This window comes from Geospiza fortis, unplaced genomic scaffold (genome assembly GCF_000277835.1).
Source record: "Geospiza fortis unplaced genomic scaffold, GeoFor_1.0 scaffold217, whole genome shotgun sequence".
NCBI classification, from domain to species: Eukaryota; Metazoa; Chordata; class Aves; order Passeriformes; family Thraupidae; genus Geospiza; species Geospiza fortis.
The window spans coordinates 238186-254969 of NW_005054392.1; the positions used below are offsets into that span (position 1 = coordinate 238186).

The following is a 16784-nucleotide window of genomic DNA, read 5'->3' on the forward strand; positions in this document are numbered from 1 at the left end:
CTGTTGAGGTTGGCTGTGAATGGCATTTACAGAAGTTCAACAAGGTTCAAGTGCGTGTCCTACACTAGGGTGACAACAAGCCCAGGCAGTGCCATGGGCTGGGGGAACAGCAGCTGGAAAGAGGAGGACCTGGGGGTGCTCATCAACAGCAGCTGAACATGAAGTGGCCAAGAAGGGTCAGTGGCACCCTGAATCAGCAATAGCGTGGCCAGCTGGAGGAGGGAAGTGATTATTCCCCTGCAGTGAGGCCACACCTGGAGTGCCCTGTCCAGTTCCAGGCCCCTCACTACAGGAAGGACATAGAGGTGCTGGAGTGAGTCCAGAGAACGGCAACAGAACTGGTGAAGGGTCTGGAGCACAAGTCTGATGAGCAACTGAGGGAGCTGGGGATGTTTAATCTGGAGAAGAGGAGGCTCAGGGGTGACATTACTGCTCTCCACAGCTCCCTGAAAGGAGGCTGTAGCCGGGTGGGGGTTGGCCTCCCAGGCAACCAGCAACAGCATGAGAGGATATAGCCTAAAGCTGCACCAGGAGAGGTTCAGTTTGGATATTGTGAGGAATTTCTTCACAGAAAGGGTGATTAGAAATTGGACTGGACTTCCCAGGGAGGTGGTGGAGTCACCGTCCCTGAAGGTCTTTAAGAAAAGACTGTAAGAGGCACTCAGTGCCACGGTATAGTTGGCAAGGTGGTGTTAGGTGACAGGTTGAAATTCATGATCTCAGAGGTCTTTTCCAAACTAATTGATTCTGTGATTCTATGAAAAGAGTAAAACTGTAGGAGAGCAGAAGCACTATTTATATAACATCCTTTCAAACAGGCACATATCCTGCATAGTAGTAACACTTTTGGAAACTGAAATTGGATCTGAGCCGAAACCACGAGCTGGATGGTGAGAAAAATCTGCAGGACAGCCTTCTGAACAACCACTGGCTGAATGAAGCCTGGAGATGCTCACAAGGGAACTCTACTGTGAGCAGGGAAATTGGGCATTTATAATAAAATATGAAGAGCACTGCATGTAAGATACCAAACTAGCTTTTGTTTTCCAGGAAAATAACCACAGACTCCTGTATTTTTGGGCTATTTCATGAATCAAAGAAAGGTAAAAGTCACAGCTTTGTCATGCAGCTTCCTTGCACAAACTCTCAGATTAGCAGTGAGCCCCAGCAGTTTTTGAGAGCTGTGCAAATGCAGTAACTTTTGAGCAGCATGAGGCAAATGTTGCAAATGGAACTGGGAAAAAACAACTCACTGGTACCACCTATGTGATGTTAGCTACTTCTTTTTTGGGGGTGCATTTGTCATATTATGTTATAAATAGCATTGCCTAAAAGAAAAAGAAGTGTAATATAAATCAACACCACTGAGATTCCACCTGTCTCAGGTGTCCCCAAGTACACTTCTCCAGAAGTATTTCTGCCCCTCACAGCTGACTGAAAATAAGGAGCCAAGCAGGAACTCTTAAGCGGTGTTGAATTTCATGCTTTTTTGTGAAAAAATATAAGTGAAAAGTAAAACCAAGCCAGGAGATTTATTTTCACTTATCTAAGTTAATCTTAAAAAAGACTAGAAACACTACAACAGGTTTCTACAGGTGACAAATTGTCATAGTTTTTCCAGCCTCAGTCTACTTGTTGTTTTTACAGAGTGAGCAAGTAACAAACCCAGATCATCTCAGTGTAAGAGCTTACTGATGATTTACTAAAAGGCAAACACATTTTCTACATTTCTCTGCTGCTTTTGCTTATGGTATGCTCATTTGATTGTGACACTGAAACCAGAAGGCCACCTCAAGACACTCAATATTCAGTGTTTGTAGGGTGTCAGTCTGGCAGGTGCCTTACAAGATACAAAAAATTTGCCACTTCAGTGAGAATTATGAAGCAACCCTTTCCCATGCAACAATGCAGTTTTCTCATCCACACTCATCCATGCTCCTTTATAGACTGCTTTTGAGTATAAAACCAGAATTTACGGAGAATCAGAGCAAGATTTTCTGAAGATTGCAGGGGATATAAATGATTTTTCTATGACTATAACAAGCCTCCACATATTTAATCATTGATGTGTTGGTTGCTAAATGATGATTGAAAAATAGTATCTTTATGCCATTTTGCTTATTTGTAAAAAACACAAACAGTTGATTTGGACTCTACCACCCTTTTAAAATTGCTGTAGACATGTAGTCTCCAACTAAAAAAAGTGAAGTAAAAAAGAGACATGAAAAAGTAATCCTGGAGCGGCTGAGCAGAAAAGGAACCATGACCTGATTACCTAATTCTCACTGCTTTTCCTGAAAGCATGTACTCTGACTGAGGTTAACTTTAGACTCAAAGTCTTCAGAGCATTGCTGATCTTGAAGTAGGACAGCTTGTGCAGAACTTCAACATTTCTAAAATACTTTCTTTCCAATTGCAACATTCTTATATATGACTGAATAGCTCATTCTGAATTTCTTCATGTCACTACCTTTTCTTATTAAGCCTAAAGCCCAGCTCCTTATGTTGTCTAAAGAAACATGGTTATTAAACAAAGACGCTGCGGTCAGGCACTCCAGCCTAAAATATCATGCAATTATAGAATTTTATCTTCTAAAAATATGGAGTCCCTAGAGAGAAACTGTTTAGCTTACTAGCTCCAAACTTTGACATGTTATTAAAAAACATTATTAAAAATGTGAAACCAGTTAAAACGACTGTTCCATTTGTATCAGGCATTTTTATATGACTTCAAGAAAAGCTGCCAGGCACTAACATGTAAAGCGTCAAGCACCGGTATAGCTAGCATGGGATTATCATCCACTGGATGGTTATGGAGGTTAGAGTCAAAATTACCTCAAAGAAGATAAACTTTGCTGTCAAAGTGAACTCCCACCCATCTGGTGCCACATCTCGGATCTTTTGCAGCTGTCCCAGATAGCAGCACTGTCAGGCATGTTTCATTGGGAATACTCTCCTGACACTCCTTCCTGCCATTCCCTCGGGTCCTGGCACTGGTCACCAGAGAGGAGTTGTAGACTGCAATGAGGTCTTCCCCTCAGTCTCCTCTGCCGTTCATTTCAGAAACCAAGTGATTTCAGCTGTTCCCCATAAGGCTTCTGCTCCACACCCATCACCATCTTCACAGCTCTCCTCTGGATGCTCTCTAATAGCTTTATAACCTTTTTTTTTAACGTGGCACCCAAAATGGCACACAGGACTTGATGTGAGGCCAAGCGTGTCAAAAGGTAACGCTCTGTTCATGGCATTTCATCATTTCATAAGTAAAGAAAGGTTGCTCTTTTCAAAGCAAACCCATTACCACTTATCAAAAGGAAAATTCAGCATGCCAGCATTTGTACATTTTGTATTTTTAAAAATAAGGACACATGAGGAATATCTCAGGAAATACTTTAGAATTTTTATGTGGGCGGGTGGGTGGAGTAGGGGAGGAGTAGAAGCATAACTTTATCTTTTAGCATTGTGTACAGAATGTAGGTCAGCCTACTCCAATGGAAATACCCCATGCTGATTTTTCACATTCTTAGACATAAACATCTCATGATTTTGTAGGCCAGGAAATTGTGAATTTTATTCATGGTCCGGTCCCAGAATTGTCAGGGGGACCTTACTGTTTGTACCTCTGGACTCTTTATTTAAAAAAAAAAGTAAAAATTTTGCTTGTCTAGCAAATTACTAATACAAAGAGATAGTATGGAAATGTTGAGGATTACAGCTTCAATAGTCCATGTCACAACATAATAAATCAGAGAAGCTCAGTTTCTAATTTCTCAGTTTATACTATTTTGTGCATAACAAATGCAGGATGCATTTATTTCAATATAAAACAATCTGGAAAATGTCCTTCCTTCCCTGTAAAAGCTATTTGTTAACTAATAATAGATATATGTTTTACATCTAAAATTATAGCCTATTTTTAACCTCACATTGTCATACAAAGTTTATGGAGAAAATACTTAAAAAAAGGAAATCAGAGTCCATTTCCCGTTTTAACAAGGATAATCCCTTGACCAGAAGGCACAAATATTCATCATTCTTTAATGTTAATTAGCTCACTGTTTATTTTATATGCCACAATTTAACGAAAGAAAGCAAGATGCTGGGAACATTATTAAGTTCAAAACATCTTTCACCTTATTTATCCAGAATTCAATAAAACTGTTCAGTCACAGACTTGCAGCCTCCAGCTAGGTTCCTGCTATCAGCCCTAAATCATTTTTAGAGTTTCAGTAAGTTGCCAAGCTCAAATATACAGCTATCTACATCTGCTAGGTAGTTTGTCTTACTGGACAGTCTGGAAAAATTTCACTCACTTGAGCCAAACTGTAAAGTTTCTCGCTGCTATCAAGGAATCAATCTTTTTAAAATTTGAAAATCAGCATTTGAAAAGTGCATCTGTACGAACGTTGAAAGGACAATGGTTTTTTTCCTTTAGGTGAGCATAAGATAGCTTCTCAAAAAAATTGCACATAGTTTAAAAAAGTAACTACTTATTCCTTAATGAATGGCTGAATCTCTAAATTTCTCATTTAAGCCACAGAGAACCTTTTCAGAAATTTCACTTTCTTCAACTGAGGAAGCTTATCAGGCTGAACAAGCAAAAATAGGGAGCATGAAACATAATTTCATTTTTTCCCTATACAGAGGAACAGCAGAAAGCTGGAAGTGACAGGATGGCTGCTACTACCACACTGAACCATGACAGGCAGCAGCAATACCCATCCTGCCCCAAAGCAATCAGATTCAGTGGCTCCTCTGTCTGGTAGTGTCAGCCTCTTCCCACAGCAAGTCACCCAAAATATCATGAATGGGAGAAGAAATACCTGGCTGCCCTCTCTAATGTTTAAGTCTGTATATCTTCCACATGGGTAGCATAATCTAACCATTAACATCGCTGTTTCAAGGCATTCCATAAACTGATTTTTGAGCTCTTCACATCTGATCAAAATCCACATGTACCAGGCTGATTGGATGAGCTCTAAACCAAACCCATTTACCTGCTCTGGACACACATCAGGTGTGCCAACCAGCAGGGTCAGAGCTGCAGGCTGGGACCAGGGTGGGCAGGCAGCACTGCTGCACCACAGAGAGGCTGCCACGATTCACCCACCTGCTTCCCTCTTTGCCCTGCAGAACACCCAGCAAGAGGCATTCACTAACTGCTCAGACTTGCACGTGCCTGCATTCCCACTGCAACATCCCTATTTCTTCTGTGAAGTCATGCATAAAATTCAAGGGCAGTTGTCCAAAATTGGTGCTGGCTTCTGTCCAAATTGCACTTTTAACTGATACATCTTTGTTAAAAGCAAGCCCTGAGCAAATAAGCTAATGTACATCATTTAAAGAGCCCTACTCTCCATATGGATTATCAGTCTCTTGTTTTTCCCTTCTTAACTGATGCAGCCATATCCATTCTTATCGGGGATCATGGACTGTAAATCAGAGACAAGGGAATGAAACAGAGGAACGATATACCCAAACTGGTTATGATCACAGGTAGGATCTTAATGACTCCCAGGCTCCCTGAAGGCCCTGAGCAAAGGATGCTTTCCCAGAGATGCACCTTTGGCTCCACGTGCACTCCAGGTGATTCCCATTTGCCTGCACTGATGGCATCTGCAAGCCTAAGCTGCACTGAGTTCATTACATACAACGTCCCAGCTCTGATGAGAGCAAGACATTCACAACCACCACAAACAAAACTGCTCCAGAGCATAATGAGCTCTCTTGGTTCCTGCATTGCTCAAACGTGTCTGCGCTGGCCAGGCACTGCCCGTGATCAGTGAATCTGTGCTGCCTGGGCTGCTGTGCCGAGTCAGCTCCTCTTAACTGAAAACATCTGCTCCAGCACTCCTGAGCCCGGCACACTAGCCTGGGAAATTCCTCTGCAGCTGCTCTGAGCTCTGATCCACCATGCCTTCCATGCCCTTTCACATGTAAAGCAAAGGAGGTTAGGAAAAATTCCCTCAAGAGATGGGAGACCATCAAAATGCATTTTCAGGGAATTAGTCTGAAACTTTTTCTGGCTAAAGTGAAACATGAAAGTCACCTCTTGTAGCTGTAAATAAGTTTTAAGTTTACCTATTCAGATAAACTACTTTAGATTAACACTGACATGTCTAAGAGCTTAAACATAATGTTACATTTCTATGGATGTATTTAATATAAATATACTTGGAAAAGATGACAAAGGAAACCTGATTGATACTAGAAATACACTTAGTCCATTTTTGTCACTAAAAAGTTAATTTTATTTAAAACCAAATTTAAACATTTGCATTAAAAAGTCTCTGACAAGGCTTAAAATATGGTAAGATGGGAAAATTATTTTGGAAAATAGTGGACACTGGATACAAAGAAATAATTTCACAGGAGTCATACAAGAATTGCTTAAAATGGAGGTTATAGTAAGAAAAAATATCATCAAAACTAAATATTAAATAGCTTACCAAACCACAGGGTCTATTTTCTTATTTGATATGTTATCTAGTGATTTCATCCTGTCCCAAAAAAACAGGTTTTCCTTCAACAATTCAGTTCACTGAATAACATACATACACCCCCACAAAACTTCTTTTTTCTTCTCAGTAGAAAACAAATCAAAACTATTCATTCATTTCTCTAACTACAAGTGCTGGCCCTCAAGGAATGTAAGGTTAGGTGGAATAAAGCAATAATAAGGTACCAATTTAATCTGATCAGCAATGAGACATGGTCCTTCATTCAGAAAAGGCAATACATGGTACATTATTATGATGTAGGTTAAATAATGCATACTAGCAAACAAACAGCAGCCAAGAGTGACAGCATGAACTATACAGGATCTAAGTAAGTGTTTTGCCTTTATTATCTGTCAAGATGTGGCAGAGGAGGAAGAGAGGTTGGTTTGTGGGGTTTTTTGGGTGTTGTTTCGGGTTGTAAGAGAGTATTTTACCATATGCCTGTGTCCCAGCCATGGTATGGAGGTACAGTGATCCAAAGCAAAGTATATTTACTCTGTATTTCCAACAAGCACTGGTTTATCCACATCCGTTTAAAACAGGTGAATGAAACAGTAAATACACAGACTATATGAAAATTTCTACCATTTAAATACATTCTTTTCTATTCCCTTTCAAAAGTTACAGAAATTATAATGATATTTTCAAGCCAGCTGAACTCTACTCTTTTCCTCTTAAATTAAAAAAAAATCCTTAGTCATCAGAAAGGCATGTTCTGCTCTCCTGTAACTACATTCATTACTCACATGACTTCTTCCTGCCCAGATCTTAGGTCATCTCATTGTTTTAACTAATGCTTTTGGAACATCTTCCAAGCTCTTTAACCCTTGTGGTTTTTATGTCAGTGTCCTCTTCCAGTTCTCCATGTACATCTTGGATGTGTCTCCAAATAATTTCACAGGTATTTCTTCCCATCAGTACAACTCTCAGTTTTTTCCTTTCCAGCCAATTCCATCTCTCCAATCCTGCCCTCAATCTTCTATTCCCATCTTCTGATCACAAATGGACACTGCCATCCTTGAATTTTAACCGCCTCACAGTCCACACACCTGGGATGTTTGCAAAGGCAAACCATTCCATTATAATCTGCAACTTTTTCCTCAGCCCTTCAGCTAAATCATTCACTTAGGACTATTTCTGCCTCATCTACAGAGACCCTCCCCTCTCTGGTCAGACAATACCATCACAACCACATCATGCAATGGCACCAAGGGCCAGAAGTTGTCTGCTATTACACTAACCTCAGCCTACTAACTAACCTCTCAGCCTCTGGCTTTTAGACACAACAAACTGAAGTTGATTGTCCCCACTCTCACTTCTAGCCATCAATCATACCTATCTGGTCACCCCCAGTCCATCAACCCTATCCTGAATAATTCCTCAGCCTTCCCCCAAGTAGAACATCATTCAGCATTTCTGTGTGTGCATAGCTGGTCACTGGACAGGAATGATGCAGCCTTTGTAATTCAGAAAACCTCTCTCCCTCATCTATCACCTACTGTGATAGATACAAAGGCACAGCATCTAACAGAGGGCAGCTTTTCTTTCCCTGTTACCAATTTTCAATTTAGAACGAAACAATTGTTAACCTACTTTCCTACAGGAGTTGAACTTCATGGCTTTCCTTTACTCTCACTGCTTACACACTTCTTGCAGCTATCTCAAAACCAGCCCACAGAGTCTGTGAGCACCCAGCTTTCACAACTAGCTGTTCTGAGCACTGCTACAGCACAGCAACTATCCAACACCAAAGGCACTTGCCAAATGCCACATCCCCAGGGACATTTTTTGGACCAAGAGTGGTCCGAATACCTAGAAGAGCTTAAATCCTTTGTAAACAATACAAAATTGAACTGTAATCTAAATGTTTTACAAAGCAAATATAAACCTCCCCATCATTTCTGCTTTTGAAATGCTACCCGGTGTTACACAGATCACCAGGATGAGTTGAGCAATCAAACAATTATTATTCACCTGTCCCATAAAAGCACCTGAGGAAAGTGACAAAAGGACAGTTTGGAAGCAATCTGAGCATTATGCACTACTGAAAACCTGCAATTTCACTTCAGGTGGCCTGGACTCCAGCTTATGTTCAACAGACACTCTCCAAACTCAATAATCTCTTAAGCACTAAGAAAGAAGATATTAATTCAACGGGGAACAATATTTTCCTTCTCAAAGTATTAATAAAAATATTTACTTGTGAGGTCTTTTCCCTCTTACAATATCCAGGTAATATTTTGGCAGGGCAGCCCTGGCTCTCACCCACAAGTGAGCTAGAGCTTTGTTCCGCCCATGCACTGATTTCAAACTACTCTGGGTCACCCCAAGAGTTCTTTCCAAGGGGATATAGTTTCAGCACTAGTTCCAGAGACTTGAACTTCTTTCTCTACGAGGAGAAAAATATTTCTGTAATAGGTTGACCTTTCTTCAGATATGTTGATATCTGAAGGATGTCAGTTCATTGTGAGAATTTGGAAGCTGGCCATGACTCCAAAGGCTCCACATATTTTCAGAGTGACCATGCCTGTAATTTTAACCCATTGAAATGAAAGTGCATGGCTGGAGAAGAGTAGTACATGCTTAAAAATCTCACTGTGACTCAAACACTGATTTATTTCCTGCAGCAGTGATTTGGTAGCATCACTTCCCAAAGGCAAAAGGCAACAGGTTTTATTTCTATGACCTTCCTGCATTCTTGCAACTCACATGAAAAGGAACAATGGAAATGTGGCTGAATGTGAGAAAGCACCAAACTGCTATGGCATTTTGGGTGGGTGTGGAGAGAAACACACAAACTACAAAAAATCTAATAACTCCCCACCCAAGCATTGCTAGTGAATGACCTCACTGGTTTCCTACATATACTCCAGCAGCTTTCCTGCCATCACTCTGTTAAGCCAAGCAATGATGTCAACAGTCCACCTGTGAGAGTGATGTAGCCCTCTGGGTCATGGTCTCAGAGAACTTGGATAAAAGCTGTGCCAGTGTTAATTAAATGCACCTCTTGTTTCACTGCTGATTTCCTCTGATAAGGCTCAGCTCATTTTTCCTGGAAAGACTTCCATGCTGTATGGGAACTGGAGCCAACCATAACACAAACCAAATATTGCTTAGAGAATATGAAGACAACATGCTAAATATTTAGTTTAAAAAAATCACTGTGTATCAGAGCTGGGATAAATACAAATCTCATTACTTTGCATGTGCTAGTGACAAGGCTAAACCACAAATGCTAGTTACTGCAGATAGTTTATTATCTTTCAGCAGTACTTATCTCTCTCATTTGCAATGTTCTTCCCCAACTACATTGGAGCAGAACTCTTAACAACCTGCTTTACTGATAAATAATTCTGACACGTCAGAATATGAGAAGTTTGCCTGGTAAAAAATATGCTTTGAGAATGGTGTTTGACATTTAATTAGCATCAGAATTATCACTACAACTTTAATGAAAAATAGCATTTTTTTTCCTGCCGTCAGAAAAGCCTTAGCTGTAAGAAGGTTCTGAGCAGCTTAGGTATTAAGGGACATCTCTATTAATACAATTAGCCAGCAAGCAGTGGAAGGGGAAAAAATTTTGTACTGCTTCTTCTTTTCCTATATAAAGAAATCTACTCCACTGTCACGACTGGATCTTTTCACTATAGGCTGTCGCAGGGATTTCTGTAATCCCTCTACTCACAACAGTGACTTCCAACCACTCTAAGCCTTCAGGACATGCCCTTTTATACTTGCTTTGTTCTTGCAGACATTTTCAGATTTTCAGCTTTATTAGAAAGAGAACTACCAAGGGAAGGCTTTCAGTTTTGAAGCTAAACATCAAAAATATTTCTTCTAGCACAACTTAAAAAGTAACACTAACCCTAAGACATAGTTGCTGACAACAACACGCACAAAAAATCTGAAGGCGACAAATAAGAAAAGTGGTTTCAAAAGCCGTGGTGCAATTACACTATGAAAGTTTGTTTCATGATGCCCGCAACTCTCCACTTTGAAAGGCAGCAGGTTGGACCTCTTGCTATAAATTTAATTCTAAAGAAAGAACTGTGTGTTAACGACGTTAGGAATACATTCAAATTCATTCATTCATTCTGATTTGTAGCAATTGTGATGGTTCCAAGAAGTGTTCTGTCCCACATTCCTGAGCATTACATTCCTGAGCATTAGCAATATTTTTCCAAACAACCAATGATCGATGTCCATGTATTTACATTTTTACCTCTTGGGGATCTTATGTTTATACAATACCTCGCCTACAAACTCTCTTGGAATACATAACACAGGCTATACTGCCTTCCCAGCTCAGGATACGGGAGAAGTTCCATGGCTAATACTGCTTCTCACCAAAGTCAAGCTAACTAACTTAGACGTATTTTTTAAATTCTCCTCCAAAAAGAAACCTCATATACAAAATATCCTTCAAAAGAACTTCATTTTTTGGTTTCCAAATGGTAACAGAAAGAGGTAATCCTTGAACTGATTTGGTTTATACTGCTCCTATGGACAGTTTCTATGGATTTATGACACTGAACTGCAGCTAGTTTATAGCAAAGCATGCAGGGTGTGACTCATTCAGAAAGCTCAACCCAAGAATATTTCATTCTGACATCCAACAGAAATGCTCCCTCATGTATTTGAATTAGTTGCTGCCCATTACTCACATGCACTCCTCATAACTTCATGACACACAACTTGCAGTGCAAACTTGAATCCAGGCCACGAAGGAGATACTAGAAGTTCTGACAAATTTTAACCCTGTCACCAGTAACTGGAATTTGGTCTTACACAATTTAAATACACAGCTGTGCTCTGCTTCTGGAGGATGTGCATAATGTGGTCATGCAGAAGGAAAGCGTATCCCCAAGTCCAGTGACTTAAAGTGACACAGTTTCCTGAACTCCAGGAACCCTCCTGGTCAGAAAGTACTTCCTTCCTCATTTCAAACACTTGATTGTTTCGGAGGGAATTCAAAACAATAGATTAGAAACTTTCAACCTTTCCTAAGTGTACTGCTACACAAGGAAATCAGGCCGTGCTCTGGGAAGATGAGATAACATTGGGAGAGTACTCTTTCCGGAAATGCAATGGCTTTTGCATCCCTTCTCCAGCACCATCCCATGAATCAGCTACATGTAAGTAATAACTCTAGCTAGGAGATGTCAGATGCAGTTCAACTGCTGTTTGGATTAAGATGTGCGTGGTTGGCAGAAGGCATGAGCCAACTCACTTCTCAGCTATTTCGATAAGGCCTGCAAGGGAAGAAATATCAGGAGCTTCCTAATCTCAATCCGTACTTGTAAGGATGGATAGGAAGAAAGGATGATGACTGCCTCTTTTTAGCACCTCATTGTTTAAATCTCTAATAAAGGAGAAGGAATGTACTATTACTTCTGCAGTTAAAAATCTACCCCTTCCCACCATAACTTACTTTTACAGCACCACTAGTAATGTTCATAAAGACTGGGAGCAGATCAGGCTCATCAGCTGAAGAGCAATTATTTTAAGCATACTCTATTCCCCAACACAATTCCTTTAATCTAAATGCATTGAAATGGTTTGTAATGATAGGTAAAAGATTTAAAATTTAGAATAATATCTAACTAGTTATTTACAGGCTGCAATTTGAATAAGAAAAGGCAACGACAAGTAAATTCATTTTTCTGCAGCATTAGGGTGCTTCAACACCGTAGACTAACCTAAAAACAACAGCAACAGAAACAACAGCAAGAGCCATTCTCTCAGATCCAACAGTCAAAGCTCTTATATGACATTGCATTTTCTTGATTATCTTTTCCTATCAACGTGGAGCTCCATAAAATTTGAGGACAAGATTATCACACAAAAGCAAGAACTCACATGGTTCTACACATTATTTTTAGAGGCAAACAGGAAATGCACTTCCCTGTCAAGCTGGGTGAAAGGGGAGTTAATGAGTGGAACGCTTTGCACTCACCGTTCCTACCAGAGGGTAGATGAATCCAGCTCCAATGCTGGCTCGCACATCGCTAATTGGCAAAATGAAACCAGTGGGAACACCCTTCCTCTCAGGCTGATGGGAGAGGGATAGGTGAGTTTTGGCCATGCAAATGGGAAGATTTCCAAATCCCTAACAAAAAAAAAAAAAAAAGGGAAAGAAAAGAAAAATGTTTTTAAAATCACAGTAAAGGCACATTATGTTTTAGTTTTGTTATCAGCATCTTCTAGAAACCTCTCCTACAGCAGTTCCCTTTGGGCTCTAATGACCCAGTTAGACAGCAACTTGAGACCAGGATTCAGAGTCCAAAATTTTCTAATGGTATTAATGTCTTCATGAGGGTAAACACAAATGGTGCTCATGATGCTTTCCTTTGTTTTTAAACAAGACAAAACCTGCATGAGGTGATGGCACCCCCTTCACTACTGTCAGTGTTAATTACTGAAAACGTGGGAGAAAATCAGGAAAAGTGCCTCATTAGCTCCCCCTGCCCATAATTTGTCTCCAAGTTATTGATTACTCTTGAGTCAGGCACCTTTCACTCTTCCATTCAATTCTTTTACAAACAGAAGGCAGAAGGAGAGGCGGCACTTCAGGGAATTGTCTCTGCTGCTCAGTGCTGACAACTCTTTAGGCGACATTGTGAAAATATTTCCTAATATACTAACACTTAGACTAAAAAATGGATTAGAGAATCACAGCAGGAAAAAAAAAGGCATGGATTATTTAGCTTCAAGTACACTAAGTAACCTTCTTTTCCATTTACAAAAATCAAATTAATTCTCAGGAAGTTTTCATTTTAGGGAAGATGACTGTCCACCTGTCTGACCAAGGACTTCTGCTTGTCTGACCAAGCTGCTGAAGTTTACTCAGGAATTTTTCCTGGACATATTGTTTTTATTTTCTGACAGAAAGGTTCCAGCGACATTTATGTTCAGAAGCCATTCCACTACAAAAAACACATTCACCTCTCCACATGGTCTCAAAACTTTTCAAACTGTAACATGTTCTCACATGCTTTAGGATAGGTGATGTATTTCATGTTCTAGTACTCATAACTCCTTGAAAGTAATAGGAACAGAAAGAAATCAAAAGATTTTACAAATATTGGGATGTTCATTGTCAATGTGCATAGCTGTGCACAGGTCTTATTGTGTTTGCACACTCTTTTTTGCAGGTACAAATGAACACTCATGCTAAAATTGGTTACATTTGCTAGCAGCAACATTTGCAGATACGCAATTGTCAGGATTAGGAGAGTAACCCAAACTGCACAGAAAGTACAGTTTCATGGACAATCTCAGAAGAATTCTGAACTCCATTCATACCTAACAGGAGATCACCTTCAAGGTTAAAACCATTATGTTCTACAAATCTAAACCAACCCATACTGACCTCCACAGTTCACCACCATGGGTAAGCTCATGCCTTTCAGCAAAGCTTGACTTAACACTCCAGTCTGAGAACATGTTACACCCTGAGGTTTCCCAAGACTCAACCCAGCAGGGACCTGCCTGCCCATTCCCTGGTGTTCTTACCTGCCGGGTGTAACGATCAACTTGAGACTGCGCGGCAGGAGACAATTCGATATCCTGAGCTCCATACACCTTCTGAGCAATGATCCTTATTTTCTCAACAATAGGAAGCTGCAGAGACAAGGAAACAATACAAGGATGAACAATGGCCAAGAGAAACTAGGATCTTGTTTGCTGAGTGAGGTCTCTGAATCTCTTATTTAGATTCATCCCTGTTAAACAGGCTTGCTAAAGCATGAGACCAAGTAAGGAGCACTGGTGACGGATATGATACTACAAGTACATGAGCTAACAGCTGTGATTTCAGCTACTCCAAAATTTGGAAGCTGCACAATTTGTGCATTACAGAGTAGACAATGTAAGCTTATGCTCACCTGAAGTGGGGGGAGAAAATTACTGCCATCTAGTTATGAGAGTGAAGAGATAACCTACACCTCAATCTCCACTGGGTTAACAGGGATCACTAGACAGAAGAGTTTCAGAATAAAGATGACCTACACGAGTAGACAAGGCAAGGTAGGAGGCAGCCAGGGAAGGTTCCCCTGAGAAGCAAGGAATTGTAGCAGAGAATTCCTCATCACTGCTCCTTTGATTGTGATTTTCTTTCATTATTATTATTCTTACCTCCTGTCCTTTCTAACAGGCATATTTTTAATTGTAGCTTTGATATTGTAAAGCACTTTGGACACTTAAAAAAAATAATATGAAAGAATTCTAGAATTCATTTTGAAACCCCAAGTCACTAAGTTAAATCCCAGTCTCCAAGAGTATTCACATCATGTTATTCAGCTCAAACTGAACAAGTTCTGCCTTCACAGCTTCTATTTGAAGGCAGAGGCAGACTCTCACATTCAATCTGTTATAAAACCCTTAACATATTTTCAAGAAACAGGTTTTTGTGGTCAGATCAGGCATTTACTTTTTGTGCCATCATTTTTGTGTATTTAGAGTAAACAACTCTTTCCTATTTCCTCCTTCTCTTTCCTTTTATTTTTAATGACCCAGGAGACAGCAATTGTGACTCCTCTGGCCTATTTTAAACAAGCCATTCTCTGACTTCTTTCAATAGGAACAGGATGATGGAGGAGGGATCTTACCACGACTTCAGATAATTCTGTGCTCACTACAGATGGCCAGAGATGTGTGCAATATTAAAGGGAATATCTCATCAGTAACTTGTAGAATATTTAATTAACAACACCCATGGAATAAGTGCTACACAAAGTCTAGAGAGATAATCACCTGGGGAAGAAGACTTGGTAATACAAATACAATCCAAAAAGCAATACAAAAAGCACCAGGACACAAAATAGAAGTGAATCATTTTATTCTAACAAAGGCAAGAAATTAATTAATTTGTGAATAATGAACCCTATCTGATGCACTTATAGGAAGTTCCATAGTTAACCACATTTTTGCAATACCTGTCTAGAAGTAGTTCTTTTTCTGCAAAGATACATCAGTTGAAAGGTTTGTGTCAGGCCAATCTTTTTTGTATTTATGATTAAATTTCAGAAAAATTAAAGCTTACATTATTAAAGAACTTCAGTAACAGAGGTATCACAAGAAAAGGATCTCTCCAGACTTCCAAGTACCTTAAATGTAAGGCAGTTAAAAGCTACGAAGGCTCAGATAAAATTCCCCCTCAGATCTGAAATTACAAAGACAGGTTTAAAGAAGCTTCACAAGGCACTTTCTGAACATGCTCACGATACAATTACTGCACCTTAATTGGGTGGAATAATGTCACATTCCCAACATCATGCTTTTTACAGGAATCCAAGCAGTGCAGGAAAATCTAATCAGGACTGGAGATAGCACATTGCAAATATCCTGTGTAAAATTCCTGGCAGCAGCAAGCTGAATGGAATACTTAGTGTCATGGACAGCCATCACAAGATGAAATTTGTCTCAGGGTGATTATTAAGTACATTCATATCCATGGCAGTTTTCAACACAGTGGGAGAAATGCAAAACATGTCTGTTAATTTGCCTTCTGGGTGCTGTTTGCTTGCAGTAAAGGACTAACAGCAATGGCAAATGGAAATGCAAAAGGAATTCCATTCCTTGTTGTCAGCAGGCCAACATGGAAACTAACAGCTTTCTGCTTAAACCTCAGTAAATTCACTGAGATGGAGATGGACATTTAGATTCAACTTGCATTTGTGTCAAAACATTTCAAACTAATTTGACAGCAGCGTAACTACTGCGCCTTCAGCCCCCTTCCAATGACCACAGCTGTATTTTCCAAAGAAACCCAGCAGGGCTCTGGATAATATCAGAGGAGAATGCTTTAATGACAGTGGTGGCACTTTGCTTCTCCTGGGATATGTGCAGTGTGTTGCATGGCTGAGTCTGAGCTGGACAGTCAAACCATATCCCTTTGGATTTATGGTTTGTGGTTTTTTCCTGGTTTGTTTTTTCTTTAACCAGAATTTCAGATACTTTCTGGGTCAGTACCCACACCTCAAATTTTGCAAATGTAACCTCAGAGGAATCACCAATGAGGAAGGGGTTGTGGGAGAGTGAATAGCAAAAAAAAGTGGTTTCCTGAGCCTGTCATGTTCTTGCCAGGCATGCTCACACAAACAGGTGAGGCAATGTGCGCATGGTGTCAGAGGAGAGTTTGAGCCTATTTAATCTCAGCAGAGGCAACATGAGTCTTGGCTGAGCCAAATTCAGACAGAAACCAGCAGGAAGGCACAGATGTGCTATGGACATCAACACAGCCCATGCACATGCACACTCTCAGATATGCTTCCTTCCTGAAGT

General features: G+C 40.1%; 1 protein-coding gene across 3 annotated transcripts in view; it reads right to left on the reverse strand.

The window, feature by feature from the left end:
• Positions 1-16784, reverse strand: part of MTHFD1L (methylenetetrahydrofolate dehydrogenase (NADP+ dependent) 1 like) — a 145619-nt gene that overhangs the window by 36091 nt on the left and 92744 nt on the right. For all 3 annotated transcript variants that reach the window (XM_031060824.1, XM_031060825.1, XM_031060826.1), the window contains 2 exons: positions 14016-14123; positions 12457-12609 (listed from right to left, as the gene is read on the reverse strand). In XM_031060824.1, coding sequence (XP_030916684.1) covers positions 12457-12609; positions 14016-14123 — 261 coding nt within the window. The remainder of the gene's footprint in view (positions 1-12456; positions 12610-14015; positions 14124-16784) is intronic.